This window comes from Trachypithecus francoisi, unplaced genomic scaffold, assembly GCF_009764315.1.
Source record: "Trachypithecus francoisi isolate TF-2019V2 unplaced genomic scaffold, Tfra_2.0 Lachesis_group12, whole genome shotgun sequence".
Taxonomy (NCBI): Eukaryota; Metazoa; Chordata; class Mammalia; order Primates; family Cercopithecidae; genus Trachypithecus; species Trachypithecus francoisi.
The window spans coordinates 91,633,783-91,660,074 of NW_022681457.1; the positions used below are offsets into that span (position 1 = coordinate 91,633,783).

The 26,292-nt window shown below is 46.4% G+C and overlaps 1 protein-coding gene across 6 annotated transcripts in view; it reads right to left on the minus strand.

The window, feature by feature from the left end:
- Positions 1-15,128: 15,128 nt before the first annotated feature.
- Positions 15,129-26,292, minus strand: part of AZIN2 (antizyme inhibitor 2) — a 43,984-nt gene continuing 32,820 nt past the window's right edge. For 5 of the 6 annotated variants that reach the window (XM_033227215.1, XM_033227214.1, XM_033227216.1 and 2 more), the window contains 2 exons: positions 17,544-17,758; positions 15,129-15,614 (listed from right to left, as the gene is read on the minus strand). In XM_033227215.1, the coding sequence (XP_033083106.1) occupies positions 15,476-15,614; positions 17,544-17,758 (354 nt within the window). In that variant the 3' untranslated portion in view covers positions 15,129-15,475. Of the gene's footprint in view, positions 15,615-17,543; positions 17,759-26,292 lie in introns of those variants that run through there. The other variant, XM_033227217.1, reaches the window with a different exon arrangement.

The window sequence follows — 26,292 nt, forward strand, 5'->3', positions numbered from 1 at the left end:
GATCACTTGAGGCCAGGAGTTCAAGACCAGCCTGCCCAACATAGTGAAACCCTGTCTCTACTAAAAATACAAAAAATTAGCTGGGTGTGGTGGCATGCACCTGTAGTCCCAGCTACTCAGTAGGCTGAGGCATGAGAATTGCTTGAGCCTGGGAGGCAGAGATTGCAGTGAGCCAAGATTGTGCCACTGCACTCCAGCCTGGGTGACAGAGCGAGGCACTATCTCAAAAAAGAAAGGAAGGAAGGAAGGGAGGAAGGGAGGGAGGGAGGGAGGGAGGGAGGGAGGGAAGGACTGGCCCCTGGGCTGGAGTCAAATGCCCAGAACTGAACAGGGATGGGGGCAGCCAGGAAGAGAAGGCCGTGTTTGTTCAGCCTAGCTCAGGTCCACCTTCCCCAGCTCAGTCCAGACAAGTATTGGTTTTGGGCAAGTCCCAAAGAAAGAAACACATTACCTGCAGGGTGGGGAGGAAGGGCTGGGCCTGGGGAGCCTCACTGTGCTCTTCACTCCCTCTTTCAGTCGCTTACCCAACAATTCCTACAGCTTGCCAGGCACTAAGATAGGCAACAACAGCCGCATCCCAGGTCTATCTCAAAGAACTGATGGTGACCAGGCAAACATAGCACATAGGCTGAGGACTCAGGAGAATAAGAGGGGCTCTCAGGAACTCAGAGGTTCCACCTGGAGGAGGTTCTGCTGAAGCTGAGACGTGCACACTGAGTAAGCGCTGGGTAAAGTGGTCCAGGAAGGAGGAACAGCATGGCTCGTGGTAAGTGTTCACAGCATGCTAGTGGGGAAGCACATGGATAGCATGAAGGCCTGGCAACATGCAGACCTGGGTTCAAATCCTGCCTCTGCCCCTTATAAACATTTTAGCCTCAGATAAGCCAGCCTCTGCATCACAGTTTCACCAGCTGGTAAGCGGTAGCAGTAGAGGTAGCTTGCCAGGTTGAGTAAGATAAGGCATGTAAAGCATCTGGTGGTATTAGGATCACATCTCTCCCTTTGGGTCCACAAGCAGGTCCCCAGCACTTTCTAAGTGCCAAACACTAGGGGAAGAACAATTGGCCACTTGCTCAAGGTCACTCAATCTTTGCCTCCCAGCCTGCGTTTGCTCTGCACCATGCCTCCTCCATGTCATGGAGCCCAATGTTGTGTGGGCCAAGGCTGCTGAGGGCTAGGAGCACAGCCTGCCCTGGGGGAGAAGTCTACTGCCCCTGGCCTGACACCCCATCTCTTTGTCCAGTTGTGAGTGGCTTACAAGCTGCGGTGCCCCGATGCCCCATCCCTTTGGCCAGGTATGGGTGGCTTGCAAGCTGCGGTGATCACTTCCCGGCCCTGCTCTCCTCATCCACTCTGCTGGTCATCAGCTCTATCATATGGAAAACATGCCGCCAGTGGTCCCAGGTCACCTGCCCCAGCCCACCATCCCCATGAGGGGCCCAGGTAAGCCATTCAAGGTCCACAATGACATGGAAGATCCATTGCTCTTTTACTCGTGGTTTTCTTTTGCAAAACACCCAGGAAAGGCCCTATCAGGTCTGTATTGCCCAAAGGTGTCTCATTTAAGTGTGACATTAAAAGGAGAAACTCTCCTTCCTCTCTTGAGGCAACAGGGACAATATGCTTAGCTGGATAAAGCCTTGCAGAGGCCACGAGCACTGTCTTTGGCCTCACAGCCTCTCTTGCCCTTGTCCAGGATCTGTTGGATGTTACTCAGCAAGCCCTTGGGTCAAGGAAGGTCCATTCTGCTGCCCTGTAACTGTGACTGTAGGTGACTGTGGGCCAAGGCTGCCCTCGACCCAACACTGTCTCTCTAATGACCCACTGGGCCTGATGGGGCCTCCACAGGGAACCTTACCAAGGAGCACAAAGCCTCCTCCAAGGAGTGCACTCCTGGTTTCACCCCAGCTGAGGTGTGGCTTATCACATTATCCAGGGCTTGCAGCCCTTAGAATTTTCCACTTCTCCTGTCATAAAACATTCACCCATGCTTTTCTAAAGTACTGGAGTTACAGGAGGTGCCTCTCATGCCGCTAATTTTAAAAGCCCAGAATTCTCACCACTACCCAAGATCTCAGGACATCTAGTCTGACTATGTGTCAACCACAAGGTCCGTGGTTTCTTCCACTCATCCAATGACACTCAAGTATGTGCCATGTGCCAGGATGCCAGGTGGTACATTTACAACAAATGAGACCCAGAACTAGTAAGCTAGTGGTTAGAAAAGAACAATGACAACAGAATATGAGAAGTGCATGCATAGGATACAGGGGTCTGTGGGAGCATAGAAAAGGAGCAACTAACCAGTCAGGAGAGGAAGCTTAGCAGAAACCTCCAAGAAGTGGCATCTGAACTGAGACCAGAAGGATGACTAGGCACTTTCTGGAAGGAAGCAGTGAAAGGATAGTCCAGGCAGAGGGAACAGGAAGTACAGTTTAGGGGTTGAAAAACTATGGCCCACCTCTTGGTTTTGGGAATGAAGTTTCATTGAAACACAGCCATGTCCAATCACTTATGTATTGTCTCTGGCAGCTTTTGCTCTGCAAGGCAAAATGAAGTGGTTGCAAAAGAAACCCTATGAATTACAAAACAAAAGACATATTGACTATCTGGCCCTTGAAAGAAAAGGTTTGCTGACCCCTAGAGATTTGAGAGCTCATGCTGCCTTTTAGGGAACATAGTGGCTGGAGGGTAAGGGTGAGAAAAAAGCAGTAGGCAGCTCACAGTGCATTCTTCCCGTAGCCATAGCAGCTGGATCTGGAGTAGATACACCTGATTTAAACTGAGCTGGTCAGAGTCTGTCTTCTCAGAAATTAGAATGTGGGATGTCAAATTCAAAAATGGAGTCCGGTCACATTAACGCCTGTGAAGCTCTGCTGCGGAGGCCCCTCAAGCCCGCTCCTTGCCCAGACTGCTCAATCAACCATGCCTTTGATTCAGAAGACCCTTGCAATCAATTCCCCTAACTTTTAATTTTCATTTCCCCACAAAGTTTCTGTTACTTTCAACGAAAAAAAATGAAAACCAACAAAAAACCTTTCATTAACTAAAATTAAAGTCACTGAGAGATAAAGCTGGTAGAGAACACAGGTTTAGTCAGTGAGGTCCAACATAAAGATAATGTGAGATATATTTAATATATAATTTTAATTTTGAATTTTCTAATAGCCATATTTTAGCTATTAAATTTTCTAATAGCTAAAATAAGTAAAATATATTATTTAAATTAATTTCACTAACTTAAAAAGAAACATGAAATTAATTTAAATATATTTTAATTATTTTATTTATTTTAAACATACAAAATGTTATCCAGTGATAATACTAAAATCAATATTCAGTATTTAAAAATTATTGAAATCATTTACAATCTTTCTTTTGAACTACATATTTGAAAGCTAGGGTGTATTTTACACTTACAGCACATTCAATTTGGACCAGCCACATTTCAAGTGTCTCATAGCCACAGGAGGCCGGTGCCTAACATAAGACAGCACAGATTTAGACCCTCAGAGCCCTGCAGCAGTGGCTAAAAAGTCCTAGCCTCAATCTTACTGTTTCTCTGCAACCAAGTTAGGAACACTATGAAGGCAGGGACTTGTGTGTTTACTTGTGTGTCCCCAGTGCCTAGCACAGAGAAAGCACTTAGTAAACATTTGTGGAGAGAATGGCTAGATGAAGAGGAGAATGGCATACCATACACTTTGACAAGTAAATCAAACTAAGGAAAGAGCATTCCCTCCAGCTCTTCCTTGATTCCATTTTTCTGCATTATTTCTTCCCCAGACTGCAGTGGCTGTTTTCTTTGACCAACCTTGAGTCTGCTTTGTTGATCTATCTTGTTGTTGCCAGAAATCTCAAGGAGCCACTTTTAAAACTCATCCCCAGTGACCTGCATGCTGGCAACTCTAGCGAATACCATCCCTCACATTACCAAATACTGGCATTGCTCTCTCCTCTGCCTTCTTCCTCCTTCCCACATCCAACTCCCTTGCCAAATGTCTTCTATTCTTTTTCCAGACATATCTCAAATTCATCTTCTGCTCTTCACCTGCACAGCCACTGCACAATTCAGGTTCTCATTATTAGAGAGATGGGCTACAACCACTATCCCCTCCTAATTTCCCTACTTCTCTGTTTGCTTCTAATCCCTCTGTATTAGTTATCTATTGCTACATAACAAATTACCTTAAAATTAGGTAAAACTTAAAACCACAAATATTAGTTATCTCCCTTTCTGTGGGTCAGGAATCTGGGTATGGCTTAACTGGGTCCTCTGGCTAAGAGCCTCTCACATGGCTGCAATCAGGTGTTGGCTTGGGCTGCAGTTGCTCTAAGGCTTGCTTGGGGGAGGATCTACTTTCAAGCTCACTCGCAGCTGTTAGAAGGCCTCAAGTCCTTGCTGGCCATTGATTAGTCATCCGTTCTTTGACACATAGACGTATTCACAGGGAAGTTCACAGGATAGCTGCTGTCTTCCCTAAGAGCAAGTGAGCAAGAGAACAAGAGAAGGTGCCCAAAACAGAAGCCACAGGGAGTTTTTTGTAATCAAATCTCAGAAATGATAACCCATCACTTCTAACATATTCTATTCATTAGAATGGAATTAATAAATTCTATCCATACTCAAGCGGAGGAAATTACACCAGGGTGTGAATACTGGGATGTGAAATTATTAAGGACAATTCAGAGACTGCCTATCACATCCTCTTCCTTGCCTCCTAGTATTCCATCTAAAGTGAAAAGCTGCAGCCCGGTACAGCAGTTCATACCTGTAATCTCAGCACTTTGGAAGGCCAAGGTGGGCAGATCACCTGAGGTCAGGAGTTTGAGACCAGCCTGACCAACATGGTGAAACCCCGTCTCTACTAAAAATACAAAATTAGCTGGGTGTGGTGGCTCACACCTATAATCCCAAGTACTCAAGAGGCTGAGGCAGGAGAATCGCTTGAACCCGGGAGGCAGAGGCTGCAGTGAGCCGAGATTGCCCCACTGCACTCCAGCCTGAGCAACGAGAGCATAACTCCACCTCAAAATAAATAAATAAATAATGTGCAAAGCTGACTTCCTCTCTTCCCTGCTCAGAAATTCTGATGCCTCGCTGATACTTCCAGAACATTAATTACCCTTTATTGTGCAAAAGATCGCCAGAATGGGTAAACAGTAGAAAGGAGAGCTTTATGGGTGTATTCGTTTGCAAACCAGGAGGTGTGGACCAAATGGAGGGAAGGAGCAGGTTGGGTTTTATGCTTCACAGGGTCCATATTACACAACAGAGTCATACATATTCAGCAGATTTTGGGGGAGAGCTATACATATTTATGAGGGGGGCTGAGTGCATGCACAATGGGTAAACATATATGGAACAATCATCCCATGCTCACTTTGGGGCAGAATTTTAGCATTAAAATGAGGTAGAATTTGGCTTTTTATATCAAAAGATGAACCAAGGGCAGAGTTTGTGTACAACCTCTATCAGCTGGTGAAACTGGCTTAAGGTCTGCAGTTCCTTATCAGAAAAGAATGCTTGTGGCTGGGTGCGGTGGCTCACGCCTGTAATCCCAGCACTTTGGGAGGCCGAGGCGGGTGGATCACGAGGTCAGGAGATCGACACCATCCTGGCTAACACAGTGAAACCCCATCTCTACTAAAAATACAAAAAAAAAAAAACTAGCCAGGCGTGGTGGCGGGCACCTGTAGTCCCAGCTACTTGGGAGGCTGAAGCAGGGAGAATGGCGTGAACCCAGGAGACGGAGCTTACAGTGAGCTGAGATTGCACCACTGCACTCCAGCCTGGGTGACAGAGTGAGACTCCGTCTCAAAAAAAAATGTTTGTAAGGCCGGTCCTCTGTCCAATCAGAGTTGCAGCGGTCTTGGGTTGTAAATCAGAGTTAGGAGGGATATGATGAACCCCCAACCCATAGGTAACTTTAACTTTTGTTTCCTTAATGTTAGAGTCTGTCTTAGTTGATAAGGGGGCTTCTCAGATCACTTCTTCATAATATGCCCCCAATCTCCATTCCATTCTTACCTTCCATCCTATACTCCAGTTCCCAGAAAGGGCTCTGAATCATCAAACTGCTGTTTGCTTGTACATGCCAGTCCCCTCGTCTGGAATGCTCCCCTCAACTTCCCCAGACTTTTCTACCTGGCCAACTCCTACTCATTCACCAAGACCTGCTGCTTCCGCCATGCCTGTCCTAATCCTGGCCAGCAGTTTTATCTGTCCTTAATCAGACCTCCCTTGGTGCCCTGTGCTTTCCACTAACACAGCACTTACCACATCAAATCACAATTATCTCCACTTGGATATCTGATAAGATCTCAAATTTAACATGTTCAGAAGTTCATTTCTACTGGGTTTTCTATAAGTAGGATTTAGCAGGAGGTAGATCTTGAAGCCATTCATTCTGACTTCTCCCAGAAGCCTTGCCCCTGGTCTGAGAGACAAGTTATAGAACCTCACCAACTTCATTAAAATTACAAAAGTTTGCGTCCTTTGTAGGGACATGGATGCAGCTGGAAACCATCATTCTTAGTAAACTATCACAAGAAGAGAAAACCAAACACCGCATGTTCTCACTCATAGGTGGGAACTGAACAATGATGAAACTTGGACTCGGGAAGGGGAACATCACACACTGGGGCCTATCATGGGGAGGGGGGAGGGGGGAGGGATTGCATTGGGGAGTTATACATGATATAAATGATGACTTGATGGGTGCTGACGAGTTGATGGGTGCAGCACACCAACATGGCACAAGTATACATATGTAACAAACCTGCACGTTATGTACATGTACCCTAGAACTTAAAGTATAATAAAAATAAATAAATAAATAAAATTACAAAAATGCCCAGAGAGCAGCCACTTGGCAATAGGGTGCTACCAAATAAATATATGTGATGCTTTAAAGGCAATTAGGATCATCACAGGCTTCCTGTAGACACAGGAAGAGGCTTGGGCAGGTATAGTGATTAAGAAGTCCCCTCAGATTAGGCAGAGACTTTTCCCAACCTGCCTCCACCAGTTGCTATCTGTTCTAGACAAGTTACTTCATATGTAAGCCTCAATTTCCTAATTTGTAAATGAAAATAACTTACCTGGTTACTGTGGTTACCATGTGTCAGGTGCTGTTCCGAGTGCTTTAAATATGTTAATTTTTTTGTTCTTTTGGAGATGGGGTCTCTGCTGCCCAAACTGGAGTGCAGTGCCCCAGTCACGGCTCACTGAAGCCTCGACCTCCCAGACTCAAGCAATGCTTCTCCCGCCTCAGCCTCCAGAGTAGCTGGGACCGCAGCTTGCCACCACGCCTGGCTAACTTCACTCTTTTTTGGAGAGGCAGGGAATCTCACTATTTTACCCAGGCTGGTCTGGAACTCCTGGGCTCAAATAATCCTTCTACCCTCGGCCTCCCAAAGTGCTGGGATTACAGGTGTGAGCTACCATGCCCAGCCTAAATATGTTATTTATCTTTAGAACAATGGTATAAGGTAGGTACTATTATCCCATTTTACAGAGTCAGAAACTGCAGCAGAGAGTAACTTGGGCCAGGATACACAGCTAATAACTGGCAGAACCAGGATTCCAACACACGCAGTGGAGGGTCAGGGTCATTGTCATAAGACACACTGCACAGGCCTGTGTCCATTAATTGAATAATGCGAGTGGAGGCGGGGGCAGGCCCTGGCAAGCAGTAGGCACGCTTGATTATTTTAAAATGTAAAACTCCTTGACATAGTGATCAAGAATTATTTCAAAGTCCCTTATATTCTGTGTGAACCCAGCAGGTGTTTTCCCTCACATATGAAATGGATGGTTGAGAAGGACATCAGAGACAAGTCTTAAGTTTCTACAGCCTTTCGGTTCTTTTACCCAGATCCTCCTTTTCAAGTAGAAGAGGAAGTAGCTGATGCGCAAAGCAGTCCACTTCCGGTGTTACGCCGGGCCTTTTTCTTTTTTTTTTAGTAGAGACGGGGTTTCACCGTGTTAGCCAGGATGGTCTCGATCTCCTGACCTCGTGATCCGCCCGTCTCGGCCTCCCAAAGTGCTGGGATTACACGCTTGAGCCACCGCGCCCGGCCTCGCCGGGCCTTTTCCTAGCTGAGCAGAGACAAGGTCGCCTTCTTCCCACGCCGCCTCCGTCCCGGGTTGACCCCTTTCCCGTGAGAGCCCCGCCCTCGGCGAAGGTTCGGTTTAACATTGGTGGAAGTTGGAAGACGGAGCTGCGCCTCTCCGTTTTTCAACCAATGGACTTCCCTGTTCCTTCTCCCTGTTTAGTAAAGTCGTTCCCTCCTCCCAGCCGCCAGAGGGCGAGACATCGCATGGCTCGAAGCCTGGGAGGCTCTTGAATAGGGAAGTGACTTTTTGCTACCGGAAGTTCGTGGCCTCAAGGGATGGGGGTGGTGAGGTGGGGTTCCGGTGGCTGGAAGCTGAGCAGTAATGGTTCCGCTAGGCAATCGTTTCCACCTCTGAGGGTTTGATATGCTTAGATGAGAAAACGGAGGCTTTTGGAGGAAGGAGCTTCTCGTATTTACACAGCGAGAAACCCCTCAGACATGCGCGCTTCCCATACGATTCACCAGGACAAAGGGACGATCCTTGAGGGTATTTGCTCGGCCTGAGGAATCCCTGAGGCAAGTCTCACAGAACTGCGCCCATTCCACAGATGGAGAAAGCGAAACCCAGAGAAGGACATGCAGCATCCAGGGACTTGCCACAGTAGGGTTACCAGATTTAGCAAATAAAATGCAAGATGCCCAGTTGAAGTTGAATTTCAGGTAAACAATGAGTAATGCTTTAGTGTAGGACTATCCCAAATATTGCAATGAGACACGTATGCTAAAAAATTACTCATTGTTTTTCTGAATTCAGATTTATCTGGATGTCCTGTATTTTGTGTGACGATCCTACCCCAAGGTCAGCTAACTGAGTGGAAAAGCAGAAAGCGCTACTGGGGGGTCCTACATGCCTCCCTGCCTGGGGCTCACTAGTGTGTGGAGCTGGGTTGTTCCCAAGTGTAATCCTGAGGTTATTTTAAAGGCCCACAGCTCGTTCCAGTCAATAGTCCTCCCACTGCAGGGTCTAGACCTATTCAGGAACTGACAAGGAGCCACATCCTCCACTCTCATTCAGGGATACCACACCACCACCACCCAAACTGGTTTAGTCAAAAGACACTAAGTGTCTACTCTGTGCTAAGCAGTCTTAGGTTCCAGATCACACTAGAAAATAGGAGAAACACTCCCTGTCTTTGTGGAATTAACAGGATTAGATATGCAGGAGGGCAAGTATGTAGAGAGGAAAACTACAGTACGTTGTGATCAGTAGTTCTTTAATAGGGATAAATACAGGATGCATGAAAGCCTAGAGATGGAACCCCTAATCAAGGCACAGAAAGTAAGAGAAAGGAGAGAGACACCCAAGCTGAGGCCTGAAAGATTCATTCCTTCATTCAGTAATTATTGAACATCTATGTGAACAGCAGTATTCTAGGCACTGTGGACCCAGCAGTGAACAAAATAAACAAACCTTTGCCCTCAGAACTTAATTCTAAGTAAAATGTATAATATGTTAGAAGGTGATCTATGGAGGAAAAAGTAAGGCTGTGAAGGGGATTATAGAATGCTGGGGCGGGAATGGAAATGTTACAGTTTTTTTGTTTGTTTGATTTAAGATGGGGTATCACTATGTTGCCCAGGCTGACCTCAAACTCCTGGGCTCAAGTGATCCTCCTGCCTCAGCCTCCCAAGTGCTGGGATTACAGGCATGCGCCATCACTCCCAGCCTGAAGTGGGTAGTCAGGAAGGCCTCAATGAGAACATTACATTTGAGCAAAGACCTGAAGGGATGAGGAAGAGAGATCTATGCAGAGATTTGGGGTTATAAGTGTGTCTGGCATGTTACAAAAAGGAAAGAGGGTGTGATGAACAAGACTCCAATATGATAGTTTTCTAAGGGATTTTTCAATGATAAGTTTGACCATATGCTTCTTGCCTTAAATATTGTCTTTAGAACCTAATTCCTGTAAAATATGACTACATAAGTTGGTGGGGGCTACTTTGAACAGGATGTTTAGAAAAGGCCCTCTTGAGATGGCCTTTCATTCAAGCTGAGGCCTTTAAGATGAGAATGAGCCAACGCTGGAGTAGCTAAGGGAACAGCGAAGGCAGAGAGTTGGAGGCGGGAAAGAAGTCAGTAAATGTGAGAAACTGAAATGTGAGAAAAGAGTGGCATGAGATGAAGTGGGAGAGATGGCAGCAGTCTCAGGCAAATTAGCTTTTATTGGCATTGCAGTAGGAATCAACTGAAGGGCTTTCAGCAGAGGACTGACAATCAGATCATTTTACTGATTGAATTTACCCAGGCTTATCTGTTTATCCAAAGGGTGCCAGGAAGAGGGTTGAAAATGGAGCAAAGGGATGAGTGGAACCCCCGTCCTCCTGCCTCCCCTTTGTTCCCCTTACAGCTTGAATGAGCTGGCTTGGGCAGGTGAGGGATGACTCCCACCCAGAGAGCCACTATCTCCCTCGGAGCCAGTGTGAATAGAGTTGACAACTTGTGTCTCTGACCTCCTCAAAGTTTCCTGGCTGGATCCCATTACTGGGTATATACCCAAAGGATTATAAATCATGCTGCTATAAAGACACATGCACACGTATGTTTATTGCGGCACTATTCACAATAGCAAAGACTTGGAACCAACCCAAATGTCCATCAGTGACAGACTGGATTAAGAAAATGTGGCACATATACACCATGGAATACTATGCAGCCATAAAAAAGGATGAGTTCATGTCCTTTGTAGGGACATGGATGAAGCTGGAAACCATCATTCTCAGCAAAATATCACAAGGACAGAAAACCAAACACCGCATGTTCTCACTCATAGGTGGGAATTGAACAATGAGAACACTTGGACACAGGGTGGGGAACACCACACACTGGGGCCTGTCGTGGGGTGGGGAGAGAGGGAAGGGATAGCATTAGGAGATATACCTAATGTAAATGACGAGTTAATGGGTGCAGCACACCAACATGGCACATGTATACATAGGTAACAAACCTGCATGTTGTGCACATGTACCCTAGACCTTAAAGTATAATAAATATAAATAAATAAAAAAGTTTCCTGGCTGTGTCTGCCTTTCAGACTGTGGGCAGAGGTGAAGGAAGCACATGCCACTACCAGCCCTGAAGGTCTCCTTCCTCCACCCCTTTTGAATATACTTTTTTTTCCTTTTGTTTTTTATTTTGAATACACTTTCAATTAATCTTCCCGAAGATCCTGACATGCTTCTTCTGCTCCAGAAGCATAGAGGGCTCCCTCCTGCCTACAGAATTAAGTTCGGACTTCTGGCTCTGTAATTCAGGGTCCTCTGTGAGCACACTGCACTGTGAGCTCCCTGAGAACTCAGAAGGACTCACCTCTGCATCACCAACATCTACCATGGGCTATAGCCACAGTAAGTGCTCACTAAATGCTCAGGAATTACCTTTCGACCTCACTTACTGAGCACCTCATGACGTGCAAAGTTCTGGACTAAGTACTTTATACCCACTTTTTTTCTTGTTTTTTTTTTGTTTGTTTGTTTGTTTGTTTGTTTTTCTTAGATGGAGTCTTGCCCTGTCACCTAGGCCAGAGTGCAGTGGCATGATCTTGGCTCACTGCAACCTCCATCTCCCAGGTTCAAGCAATTCTCCTGTCTCGGCCTCCCAAGTAGCTGGGATTACAGGTGCATGCCACCATGCCCAGCTAATTTTTTGTATTTTTTTTTTTTTTTTTTTTGAGATGGAGTCTCGCACTGTCGTCCAGACTGGAGTGCGGTAGTGTGATCTCAGCTTACTGCAACCTCTGCCTCCCAGTTCAAGTGATCCTCCTGCCTCAGCCTCCCAAGTAGCTGGGATTACAGGCACCCACCACCACACCCAGCTAATTTTTTGTATTTTTAGTAGAGACAGGGTTTCGCTATTTTGGCCAGGCTGGTCTCAAACTCCTGACCTCGTGATCCGCCCACATTGGCCTCCCAAAGTTCTAGGATTACAGGCGTAAGCCACCACACCCGGCCTTTTACCCATTTTCTTATTTAATCTTCACAATAACCCTCAGAGAAATATAGTTATCAGCCACATTGTACAAATGAGTAAACAGATTCAGACAGTTTAAGAGCATGTTTATTCAGACAGATTCAGACATGTTTATTCATTGCCCATCTGGCATATGCTTTTTGAACACCTACTCCGTTCTAGGTGATAAGGACACAGCAGTGAAAAAATAAGTCAGGTTTATTCCAAGAGCCTAGAGCTCACATTCTAGAAGGGCTGACAGTTGCTCTTGTGTTATGGAACACATTATGGAGTTGTAGAGTGTGTTGAGTGGTGGTAGGTGCTATGAAGAAAAAGAAAACCAGTTAAGAGAAAAGAGAGAGACTGGGACATGCTGTTTTCTAAAGGGTGATCCAGAAGTCTTCGCCTAAAGAAAACATTGGCGCAGAACCTGAATGAAGTGAGTGAGGCCCACAGATAACCCAGGAAGATCATTCTAGAGAGGGGACAGTAAATGCATGCCTAGCAGTGGAGTGTTTGAGGAACAGGGAGGAAGCCAGTGTGGCCAGGACTCAGTGTGTGAGAGGGAAGTGTGGGAGTTGGAGAGCCAGTTGGCCAAGGACTTTAAATTTCATTCTTGGTGACATGGAATCCCAGGAGGTACGGCATCTGGCTGCTAAGTGGAGGATGGACTGTGGAGGGGCGAGGGGAAGAAGGGGCCAGGCTTGAGTATGAGAAGGTGGAAGCTCAGGTCTGTTAACTCCTTGAGGGAGAGAATGAGAGAGTGAGCATGAGCACAGGAGGGGCTTCAGGGAGGCACAGGTGGGTTGTAGGGAGGCATTGGGAAGAGGATGTTCTTCAGGTGAGGCCCTGGGGAAGGATGGATCTGTGAGAGGCCAACAGGAACATCTGGCTTCCAAGGCAGCCAGGAGGCATGAGGAGCCACTGCCAGTGGGTTGCTTAGCAGGGAGCTTAGAGGAGGCAGTGCCCATGCAGCCAGGGTGCCGGGAGACCCCTGCTTAGATTCACCTGCACAAGCCTGAAGCCCCTTACCATTCTCCACGTTTCAGGCTTTTTTTCTTCTCTTTAGAAAAAGATTGAAATAAGAAATAAAAACAAATAACTGGGGAAAAAATGACTATTAACTATTATCCTCAAGCCACATCAAATTCTGTGCATATCTTTCTTGGAAAAGTAAATTTCACACCCTCGCTGCAAATGGAACATGAAACACTAGAAAGGTTCCAGTGAGAAATCTGTTCAAACTCCACGATGGCCACTGTGATTTCAAAAGCCACAGAACGCCCCCTCAGTGGACCTGCCCAGAAGAGGGAATCAGCTACACCTGGGTCTCACTGCAGCCAGCCATGAGATCTCGCCAGGATTCCTGTGCTTTTCACAGCAGATACCTGGTTCCAGCAGAGAAACCTATGTCCCTCCCCTGAAAAGAAGTGTGAGTGCTTGGAATCTGGGATGGAGGAAGTCTCAGAAAGAGTCTGATAGACGATTACAGGTATGGTAACACCTGTAAATCATGGCTTTGGTGGATCACGGGGTAGTAGAGTAACCCTTTCTGATTGCCCGGAGTCTCTTGATATCCCAAGCTTTCAGCCTATTTATTGTCAAGATACCAAAAACTAGATCCCTGGAAAGGGAGACACCCCTGCTTTGAGAAAGCACCTTGTTTACTCCAAACCATGCCACATTGCCTCATGAGATGACCTCAAAGCCACGTGCAGTTCCCAGGACTGGCTGAGATACTGAAGCAGGATGGCCAGGCTTACCCAGAGAGAAGATCAAGTGAAGATAGAAAATCCATCACAATACAATGTCCAGAATAAGCAAATCCATAGAGATGGAAGGTAGATTTGTGTCATCAGGGACTTGGGAATGGGGAAAATGGAGAGTGACTGCTAATGGGTATGGGATTTCTTTCTAGGGTGATAAATACGTTCTAGAATTAATAGTGGTGATGGTTACACAACTCTGAATATACTAAAAACCACTGACTTCTCCACTTTATTTATTTCTTTATTTGAGATGGAGTCTTGCTCAGTCGCCCAGGCTAGAGTGCAGTGGTGTGATCTCGGCTCACTGCAACCTCAGCTCACTGCAACCTTCCCCTCCCTGTTCAAGCGATTCTCTTGCCACAGCCTCCTGAGTAGCTGGGATTACAGGCACATACCACCACAGCCGGCTAGTTTTTGTATTTTTAGTAGAGATGGGGTTTTGCCATGTTGGCCAGGCTGGTCTCAAACTCCTGACCTCAGGTGATCACCCACCTCAGCCTCCCAAAGTGCTGGGATTACAAGTGTGAGCCACCATGCCAAGGCTTCTGCACTTTAAAAGGGTGCATCTGATTGCATGTTAATTATATCTCAAATCTTTTAATTGCAGCAGAAAAATATTTAGATTCCCCTGCAGCCACTGTGGGGGGACTCTAAAATCTGAACTCCTTTGCTCAACAGCTCACACACCCCAGGTGCATAATTTGGGAACCCGGCAGTGTGAAGAAGCCTTTGTCCTGATAAGCACTGCCAGTCTCAGGGGATGCCAGGGCTGTCAGCACTGGACACAGCAATACTCCGTGGTCAGCCCTGTTCTAACAGGCACTGCCCAAAGAAGCAAAACCAACCACCAGGTGTTTGCTTTACTCTGACTGCCTTGCCAACCTGCAGGGAGAGCAAAGGTGCAGGGTGCACTCAAAACCTCCCACACACCCATTCTTGGCTCTGTATCTTCGGTATGAATTTCCACAGCTGTGTTAAATATTCCATTGCCCCTACTCTGGGTCAGGCCTTAGGCTGGATGTTGGGCTAACACAAAGGCCATTCACCAGTTATGAGCTACATAACTGCCCATCTCAGTCCCTGACAGCAGCCCCTTCCTTATGGCACCAGGACTGGAGGTCCATGAGGTTGAGAGAGATGAGTCAGAGACGGTGAGTGCCAGTGCGGGAGGCGCACGCTGCAGCCAGGGCTCAGGACCGAGGCAGAGGGTGTGGGCTCATCAGTGCGTGGTGGGGAAATCCTGCACCAGGCCTAGCCCAGGCTGCTTTGTGAATCGAACTGCCAGATTCCGCTGCAGTTTTAAAAAACCTAAACATTTATTTATTGCATTATATTTACAAAGGTGGAAGGAGACCAGAAGAGACCCCAAGAAAACCCCCACACCTGGCTGACCAGGCCCCTTGCGCTGCAGAGGAGGCAGACACAGCTGGAAGGGACAGGATTTATGTTGCATACTTCAACTACAGCGAGTGTAAGACTGGTCCTATTTACAGGGCAGAAACACTACAGGTGGAGCACGGGGGTGGCAGGGTGGGCACCAGAGTCCTGGTCAAGGGTACCCTTGCCTGCCATCTTCCCCACCTCTCCCAGAGGCATCTCTGAGGCCCCGCTGGGGTTCTCCAGGGGGAACGAGGCCCGCTCACATGATGCTCGCCGGGGTGAAGACAGGGCCCACACACAGGGTGTCTGTGATCTCCCAGCCGCAGGACAGAGGCTTGCACACACCCTCCGCGTCATCCTCCTGTTCGGCAGCCATCAGCTGCCTTCGCAGCGCTTCCCTAGGGGTGAAAGGGGTGCTGCAAGTAGCCAGCATGGGGCTGGCAGGCCCCTGTACCTGGAGACACAGCCCGATTGGGCAGAGGGCTCTCACCTGAGCCCGAGCTGAGCTGAGGGCAGGGGCAAGGACAGGCTGCTGACCCCTCCCCAACTGCTTCCTACTCCCATGTGGTCCCCACCCCCAACAAGGGAAAGAAATCCACATGTATCGAGCATTTACTATGTGCCAGACATCATGCCAGGCACTTATATTATCTATTCGTATCTTCCCAAAAACCCCATGAGGGAGGCATTACCATCCCCATTGCATTGATGATGTAATCAGTCAGTTCCCCAGAGAGAGAAGTGACCTACCTAAGATCACATCCCTAGTAGGTGGTAGAACTAGGACTGAACCCAACTCTCACTCCAAAGCCCACATTCATCATACCCTAGGCTTAGGACTTCAAACACAACAAAATCATATCCCATTCTCTCAAAAAATCCCACAAACTGCTTCTCCTCCTACATACCCATGTTGATAAATGGCTCCACCATCAGAGCTGGAAACAGTTGGCAATCTTGTTCCCACACCCAGTCGAGCCCTGCTGAGCCCAGCTTCTGAACATCCTCTTACGCCCTGTGGTCTCCATCCCCACAGGTAACACCATTTCATTCTCCCTGATCTGCTCGTGCCCTCTCCAGACAGTTCTCAGCCAGGGCCCAGACTCATCTTTTCCAAAAGTAAATCCTTGCCCTTGAGCTGCCAGCAGTTTCCTTCTGCTCTCAGGCCCTGCAAGATCCAGCCCTACCCGCCTCTCCCGCCACACTCCCAGCCACACCGGCCCACACACCTGGGCCATCCACTATGGCGATCTTTTGGGCTCTTACACATGTCCTCTCCCTGGCCTGCACCCATGCTTGTCTCTCTCCCTGCATCATCAACCCTCACCGAATTCCTCCTTAGCCTTCAGGTTTCAGCTTTGGTGACAGTCCTGAGACTGGACATAGCAGAGGAATTGAATGTGCCTGGGCAAACTGCTCCTGCTCTCTGTAGCCCTCTCCCTACCCCCAAAGAGGGACTTCACCACTGACTAGCTGTGTGACCTCAGAAGAATGACCCCTCTGTGATAACGCTGACCCCCACACAGTTTTGTGTGGGTGAAATAGTCGTACGACGCCTAACGTAAGACCTGAGTCAGGGTTCACTGGATGTGACTCCCCCATCTTGCATGCCTCTTGCATGCCTCACTGGATCCCAGGACTAGCCTGGTGGGGCAGGCAGGACTACTGTTACGCCTGTTTTGTAGATGGAAAGACCTAGGCTCAGCAAGCAGGCAGACCAAGTCTTTCTTGTGTCACACAGCAGCCACCCAACTGGTCAGCTCTTTCTGCATCTGCCCTTGTCCTCCATGTGCACAGGAACTAGGGTGGTCTTTCCAAAGTGCAAATCAGACCGTGTTATGCCCCTGCTTCAAACTGGTCCATGCCTCCCGCTGCTCTCAAAGCATGTCACTCGGCCTTCAAGCCCTTCCCAGGTCTAGCCCTGCCTCCCTCTCCAGTCACAGCCACCCTCCATGAGAACCTTGAATGCACCACACTTGCTTTCTCTTCCTTTCTTCAGGGAAGCCCTACCACCCCCTCCTGTAGCTGACTCCCACTTCCTCAGGGAGGCCCGGGCCTCAGGGAGGGCTCTGCGCTTCCACCGGGCACAGTATTATCACGGGCCTGTCTGCTTCTCTGTGTCTCCCTCAGAGCTATGAGCTCCTCTAGGAAAGCCCAGCCTCACTCATGGCCACAGCCAGGTGCCAAGCACAGGCCTCACATGGGATCAGCAGCCAACAGCTACTTGTCAAATTGGATTACACAGAAGCAGAATCTCAAATCTCAGGTTTCCCTCGTTTCTGCCCAGTTCCTCCCCATACCCCCATTTTCCAGCAGGGCCCTCTTACCAGGCCACCCGGGACATGGCATAGGTGATGTGGCAGGCCTGGGTCCCCCCAAAAGGGGAACCCATGCCTACAGTGTAGGCACCCATGTTGTCAAAGACCAGCCAGTCCCCTACGTGTAGTTGCGGCAGCCACAGGCCCTCAGCCACGCAGTCACAGCCATCAACCGCCGGGCCCCACAGGCTGCTGCTGTACAGCGGTTGCTCCGTGGATGGTTTCTGTAGGAAGAAGGGATGGCCATGCCAGCTCTCCTGGGCATACAACAGCCTTGCCACTCCCTCCCTCAAAAGCCTTCTATGGCTCCCATAGCCAACAGGATAAAGTCTAGATGGGCCTCCTAACTTAGCATTTAAGGCCCTTCCCACTTCTCTGCATTCATTGCCTCTTACACTCTGAAATCACAAATGCCTGGTCTTAAATCCAGGTTCCAGCAGTTGTTAGCTGTGTGACCTTGGGCAAAATGCGTAATTTCTCCATGTCTCAGTTTGCTCATTTGTAAAATGGGAATAACAACAGTACTTACCTCATAAGGTTCCTGCAAGGATAAATGAGTTAGCGTATGGAGAGCATGTAGAACAGTGGCCGGCACACGGCGAGGGTGCATGGAAAGTCAGCACAATTGTAACTGTTACTATTGTGATTGTTGTTGTTACCATGTCTGCACTTCGGTCTTCACTGGCCTCTTTCCAGATGTCGGTATGTCCACACCTCTACAGCCCTTCCCCAACCCTCAAATCTAGCCTGTCCTCTGAGCCCAGCCCTGGGGCTCCCTTGTCTATGAAGCCCTCCCAGATGTCCTCACTCCATGCCAGGCCCAGCAACAGGAGCCAGCAGTACACTGATGGGCTACACTCACCCTCCCTCAGGCCCTCAGTCTAATGAGAAAGATGGACTTCCAACAATAATCACAGGGGGACCTGGCAGAGGTCACGGACCCCATGGAGTAGACACAATTACTCCCATTTCAGAAAAACTGAGGCTCTGAGAGCTTAAATGACTTGCCCAAAGACACAACTACCAATGACGTAAGATTTTTTCTTAAATGATTTCCAAATCCAGAAATTTGTAACAGACTGTGGACAACCAAGGTATCAATGCCATTTGCCACAGTGTCAGCAGGGATCCTACCAGGCAGGTCCTAGAGTCACCACTGAAATGTGGATGGTGATGACTGTGCCCTCTGAGGGGCCTCTTCTCCCATCATTGCACTTGCTGTGCTCCAGTTACTCCAGTTGCTCTGGGCTCCCCAGGTAAACCCTACTTCCCTTCCCATACCTCCTACCTGCCTCCTTGCTATTCCCTGAGGCCCCAAATCTGCAAATTCCTATTTCTCCTTTAGATCCCCGCTAAAATGGCTTCAGGGAAGCCTTTCCTAAAGCTCCATGCTCCCTCAAGCTTTGCTTTCATAGTATTTGCCATAACTCATAAATATTTGTGAAATATCTGCTCAGGCCTGTCTTCCCTGAGGACTATAGATTCCATGAGCCCAGGAGACATGTAGGTCTTGTCATCCCCATCTCCTCCATGCCTAGCAGGCTGGCATCCATTAGGTGCTTATTCGAATAATATGTTTTAAATAAATGAATTAAAGCATGTGGAATACATGAGTGATGAGAAAGAAAAAGAGTGAGAAAGGGCAGAAAGAGGATATGAATAGAAGTCATCCAAAGGGCATAGACAGAAGCAACAGAGAAAACCAGCAGAGAAAAAAGGAAAGGCATTTCAATACCTTAGCCAGAGCAGGAATTAGTAACATTGAGAAAGAAAAGTCACAGTTTCCATAAGCAGAAATAATGTTCATATATTTGACAAAAAGTTAATAATCTATTAGTCCCATTAATAAAGAAAAATATGTACATTATGCAAGTTAAGAATGATAGCTATCCAATCTTCAAGAATTCATTCATTCAACAAGTGCTTATTGAGCACCTACTAATTGCCAGGCTGTGATCTAGGAGCTGGAAATGCAGCAGTAAACACACACACAAAATAAAATTCCTGTGGTCATGAAATTCACATTCTAAGAAGGGGAGACAAAGGAATACTGTATCCTTGTTCATATAACTGAAAATTCTTGTTTATAAACTTTTTGTTAATGAATAAAATTAACTTCAATTTCTCTGAATTATTTCCCTTAGCCCCACTCATTGAAAAACATTAAGCTAATGTTTAAAGATGAGTGGAGGGGATGCTCTATAAATGAATCTACAAGGATCTTTGAGAAAATCAATTTTAAAGATTCTTCCATAGTAAAGAGAAAAGGCACCCTTGGATTATAAGAAGTTAGCATTCCCGGCCGGGCACGGTGGCTCACGCCTGTAATCCCAGCACTTTGGGAGGCCGAGGCGGGTGGATCACGAGGTCAGGAGATCGCGACCATCCTGGCTAACATGGTGAAACCCATCTCTACTAAAAAAATGCAAAAAAATTAGCTGAGTGTGGTGGCAGGCGCCTGTAGTCCCAGCTACTCAGGAAGCTGAGGCAGGAGAATGGCGTGAACCCAGGAGGCAGAGCTTGCAGTGAGCAGAGATCGAGCCACGGCACTCCAGCCTGGGCTACTGAGTGAGACTCTGTCTCAAAAAAAACAAAAAAGAAGTTAGCATTTGGCCGGGCGCGGTGGCTCAAGCCTGTAATCCCAGCACTTTGGGAGGCCGAGACGGTTGGATCACGAGGTCAGGAGATCGAGACCATCCTGGCGAACACGGTGAAACCCCGTCTCTACTAAAAAATACAAAAAACTAGCCGGGCGAGGTGGCGGGTGCCCGTAGTCCCAGCTACTCGGGAGGCTGAGGCAGGAGAATGGCGTGAACCTGGGAGGCGGAGCTTGCAGTGAGCTGAGATCCGGCCACTGCACTCCAGCCTGGGCGACTGAGCAAGACTCCGTCTCAAAAAAAAAAAAAAAAAAAGAAGTTAGCATTCCCTCACTTGTTATTAGTGATTAAAAAAAAAAAAAGTGAAAAAAGATTTTAAAACTTTACATGAAATAATGCAAAGCTATGCTTTTACTATTTATGTATCTATTTAATTTTTTAAATTAATTTTTAGTAGAGATGGGGTTTCACCGTGTTAGCCAGGATGGTCTCGATCTCCTGACCTCGTGATCTGCCTGCCTCAGCCTCCCAAAGTGCTGGGATTACAGTTGTGAGCCACTGCGCCCAGCCTATTTAAAAAAAAAAAAGGGAATCTGTGAAATAAATATTCTAAAAGCTGTGGCAACAAGCTTGTAAATCTCAGCTATTTTTACAAGTCTGATAATTGAGTGGAAATGGACAAGCATCTGCAAAAATCCAAGATGCCCAGGCTCCCAGCCACTAGGCCCCTCTGTGAGAGGGCAGGGGGTCCGTCCTTTACAACGCATACCACCACCATTTCATACCTTATATGGGAGGCAGGTGGCATGATTGCATTCCCATTTTACAGATGAGAAAACTCAGAGAGGGAAGGTGACCTGCCCCAGGCTCTACTGGGAGCTAGTAGAATTCCGGGCAGTCCCAGACAAGGAGCCTCCTGGCTGCGCCTAGCTGCCTTCTTCAAAGGCACATATGTCTGACAGAGCCACAGAAAAAACAAGGTCAAACATTGAAAAAGGTGCATGGCCCTGATGGAATCCCTAAATAATTCTTCAACTTTTAAATAATAAATCAATAGGCCAGGCATGGTGGCTCATGCCTGTAATCCCAGCACTTTAGGAGGCAGAGGTGGGTGCAGCACCTGAGGTGAGGAGTTTGAGACCAGCCTGGCCAACATGGCAAAACCCTGTCTCTACTAAAATACAAAAATTAGCTGGGCATGGTGGGGGGTGCCTATAATCCCAGCTACTGAGGAGGCTGAGGCGGGAGAATCACTTGAACCCAGGAGGTGGAGATTGCAATGAGCCAAGATCGTGCCACTGCACTCCAGCCTGGGCGACAAGAGCAAAACTCCATCTCAAAAACTAAAAAAGGCCGGGCACGGTGGCTCACACCTGTAATCCCAGCACTTTGGGAGGCCAAGGCGGGTGGATCACGAGGGCAGGAGATAGAGACCATCCTGGCTAACATGGTGAAACCCCATCTCTACTAAAAATACAAAAAATTAGCCAGGCATGGTGGCGGTAGCTTGTAGTCCCGGGAAGTGGAGCTTGCAGTGAGCCGAGATGGCACCACTGCACTCCAGCCTGGGTGACAGAGCGAGATGCCATCTCAAAAACAAAAAACCAGAAAAGAAAAAAAAAATCATCCAGCCTGACCAACATGGTGAAGCTCTGTCTCTACTAAAAATACAAAAAAATTAGCCGGGCATGGTGTCAGGCGCCTGTAATCTCAGCTACTTGGGAGGCTGAGACAGGTGAATCATTTGAACCTAGAGGCAGAGGTTGCAGTGAGCTGAGATCGCACCACTGCATTCCAGCCTGGGTGACAGAGCAGGACTCCATCTCAAATAAATAAATAAATAAATAAAAATCAATAATTCGTACAAAAATAGTTTAAACAACAACGAGATAAACAAGGGCAACACAAACAAACAAACAAAAAAACCTATGGCCAAAATCTCACTTGTGAATATATGAATATATAGGCAAAAACCTGACATGAAATCTTAGCTAACCAAATTCACAGTCATATTCAAAGAATCATCTTCAATAGTTAAATAATTTATCTTTAAAATGAAAGGTGCAGACAATAGGAGAGAAGTCGGTCACTGGCTTCATAACATGGAAAATATAGATCTACAGTTCAAGTTTAATTTTCCCAATACATGTCAACATACCATTCAGTAGCCTGTAGCATCTATTCTTTATTACAACTACAGACAAAACAAAACCCCACAATGAAGAGAGGCTATTTTAAATAAGGATCCAACTCTGACTTCATTGAGACACACTAAAGTTCAGCCCCCTCATTTTCCAAATGGCGAAACTAGAGAAATAAGGCTCAGAGAGATTAAGTAGCTTGTTTTGACTAAGGTTACTCAGTTGGTCTATGGCAGAGCCAGGTCTCAAACCCATGTCTTCTGATCCAAGTCTGAAGCTTTATATCATCATTCCTGTTTTATATATCATGAGAAATGCCAGCAGTAGCTGTCAGAATAAAAGAAACAAAAAAGCATAATACATAGAAGATGAAGAAATAAAATACTACGCTGCAGATAACGTATTTGCCCACCTGGAAAATCTTAAGGGGGTGGGTCTGGTTACTAGAGGAAATCAATGAATTTTAGAATGCAAGCCAGCATCTCAGCTCAAAAACACAGGGAAAAGTTTTCGCTCACAATCGTAGTGAAAGCATTAAGCTATTACATTATTGGATGTACTTGGGCCACAGTAATACTTACTCAAATAAAATAATAAAACCAGCTGGGCGCGGTGGCTCACGCCTGTAATCCTAACACTTTGGGAGGCAGGCGGATCACGAGGTCAGGAGATCGAGACCATCCTGTCTAACACGGTGAAACCCCATCTCTACTAAAAATACAAAAAGTTAGCCAGGCATGGTGGCATGCACCTGTAGTCCCAGCTACTTGGGAGGCTGAGGCCTCCGAAGAGAATTGCTTGAGCCCGGGAGGTGGAGGTTGCAGTGAGCCAATACTGCACCATTGCACTCCAGCCTGGGTGACAGAGCGAGACCCCGTCTCAAAAAAATAATAACAAAACCTTTGTGGAAGAAATAAAAGATACAAAGTTTACACTATCCTAGCTAGAAAAACTTAGTAAAGCAAAAAAGAGAATTCTCCCTAATTTAATAACTAGATTAAATAAACTATTACTAATTGAAATCCCCAGGATGTTTTTTTAAACATTAGAAATAATGTGATAGGCCGGGCGCGGTGGCTCAAGCCTGTAATCCCAGCACTTTGGGAGGCCGAGACGGGCGGATCACGAGGTCAGGAGATCGAGACCATCCTGGCTAATACGGTGAAACCCCGTCTCTACTAAAAATACAAAAAACTAGCCGGGCGAGGTGGCGGGCGCCTGTAGTCCCAGCTACTTGGGAGGCTGAGGCAGGAGAATGGCGGAAACCCAGGAGGCGGAGCTTGCAGTGAGCTGAGATCTGGCCACTGCACTCCAGTCCGGGCGACAGAGCGAGACTCCGCCTCAAAAAAAAAAAAAAAAAAAAAAATGTGATAAAAGAATAAATGTGAGCCTATCAAAGAATAATAATAAAGCAAATGACAAACTCAGGTTTTGTTAAATAATTAATACAAAAGAACATTTGTATCATGTCTAAGATATAACAAATGACAATAAAATGAATATCTGTATACTTACCACCCAGCTGAAGAAAGCTAAAATTTCCAATATCTTTGAAACTCCCTACGTGCCCACTCCAATGATGTCCCCTCTTTCCTAACCTCTTCAGAGGTAGCCACCATCCTCACTTTCGTGTTCATCATTTTCTTACTTTGTTTTCCATGAGTGTACCTAACCCTAAACAATGTATTGTTTAGTTTTGCACACTTTTAAAATTTATATAAATGAAATTATAGAGTGTGTAATCTCTACAAGTTCACAATACACTGCACAGAATTCACTGTACAGAATACACCATAATTTATGTATCTGCTACCCTGTCAACAAACATTAAGGTCATTTCCAATGTTTTATATTATAAAGATATATACATTCTGATATAGCTCCTCAGAAACATGCCAAGAGTTTCTTTGCAATATAGGCCTAGGAACTTGCTGTAATGTAGGGCATACATATGTTTAAATTTATCTGAATAATGCCTACTTCTTTCCCAAAGCAGTGATACACCAGCTCCCACCTAGCAATGCCTAAGGACCCAACTACGCCATATTCTCACCAACAGTTGGCATTATCATGCTTTTAATGTTTTTCTAATCTAGTTGGTATGAAATGGTATCTCATTTTCACTTTTATTTGCATTTCCTTGATTACCACTGAGCACCTTTTCATTTTATCTCCTGTGAATTGCCTGGCAAAGTATCTTGCCTATATTTCTATTGAGTTGCTTTTTTCCTTATTTTCTTGAGATTCTTGTTTGTCTCTATTTCTTACTTAAGAATTCTTCGGCCGGGCGCGGTGGCTCAAGCCTGTAATCCCAGCACTTTGGGAGGCCGAGACGGGCGGATCACAAGGTCAGGAGATCGAGACCATCGTGGCTAACACGGTGAAACCCCGTCTCTACTAAAAATACAAAAAAAAAAACTAGCCGGGCGAGGTGGCGGGCGCCTGTAGTCCCAGCTACTCGGGAGGCTGAGGCAGGGGAATGGCGTAAACCCGGGAGGCGGAGCTTGCAGTGAGCTGAGATCCAGCCACTGCGCTCCAGTCCGGGCGACAGAGCAAGACTCCGCCTCAAAAAAAAAAAAAAAAAAAAAAAGAATTCTTCAGGCCGGGCGCAGTGGTTCACGCCTGTAATCCCAGCACTTTAGGAGGCCGAGGCAGGTGGATCACAAGGTCAGGAATTCGAGACCAGCCTGGCCAACATGGTGAAACCCCGTCTCTACTAAAAAAAAATATACAAAAATTAGCTGGGCATGGTGGCATGTGCCTGTAATCCCAGCTACTTGGGAGGCTCAGGTGGGAGAATTGCTTGGACCTGGGAGGCAGAGTTTGCACTGAGCAGAGCCACTGCACTCCAGCCTGAGCTACAGAACAAGATACCGTCTCAGGAAGAAAAAAAAGAATTCTTCATGTATTTTGTCTACTAATCTCTTATCAATTATATGTGTGTTTCAATATTCCTCCCAGTTTGCCTCAGCTGGTCTATTTCTTATGCTGGTATCAAAACTAAACTATTTTAATTACCCTCTGTGTTAGAAGTTATATTACCTTATTTCTATTCTTATAGTGGTTACTCTAGACATTTACATTTTACCATCTCAATGTGGTATTCAATAGCTGTACCATCTATTCTTGATCAAAACTACAGAAAAATCAAAACAAAACCCCACAATGAAGACAGACCATTTCAATAAGGAACCAACTCTAACTTCGTGGAGATACACTGGAATGGCCTCACTTCAAAACAAGAAGCAACATTAGTAATTAAAGTTCAGCCCCCTCATTTTCCAACTGGAGAAGCTAGAGAAATAAGACTCAGAAAGATTAAGTAACTTGCCTAAGGTTACCCAGCAAGTACATGGTACCATTCGCCTTAGTGGCCCTCATAGTTCAGCCCTGGCCTGCACCTTCCAGCCAGATTCTCCCCTACTCAGTAGCAGGCTGCTTCTGTGCTGCATGGATTGTTGAGGTAGTCACCCTCTGACAAGTTTGCCACTGGTAGACTGCTGTTTCTGTGACACTACAGCCTGTCCTCAAAGATTTCAATATCAGCCTTGGAGGGAGGAGCCCTCATCCTCTGTGTTTCTAAGTTCCTCCCTTGTTCATTCTCCCCCAGGACCAGCAGTGGTAGCTGATTTTACTCTTTAGTAATTGTAATTAACCACCTTTAGAATTAACTATTCTTTATGTTAAAATTTCCCTGTTCAAATTACTAGTGTGGCATCTGTATCCTGATACAGTCTCTTCCTGAAACTATGATTGGACATTACGCCTTCTCACTCTATGCACCATTTCCTTAGCCTTTCCTATATCTTTTTGTCTCTGTGCTACATTTGGATACTTTCTTCAACTCTATCCATTCTCTCATTCTGTCTTCTGTTGTCTTTAATATGCTGCTTACCCTGGCCATAATTTCAATTTTCATATTTTTCATTTCTAGAAGTTTTATTTAATCTTTTTTAAAATCTGCTGCAACATATTTTTATATTCACTTATTCTTTGGACATATTTTCAATTTCTTATTTC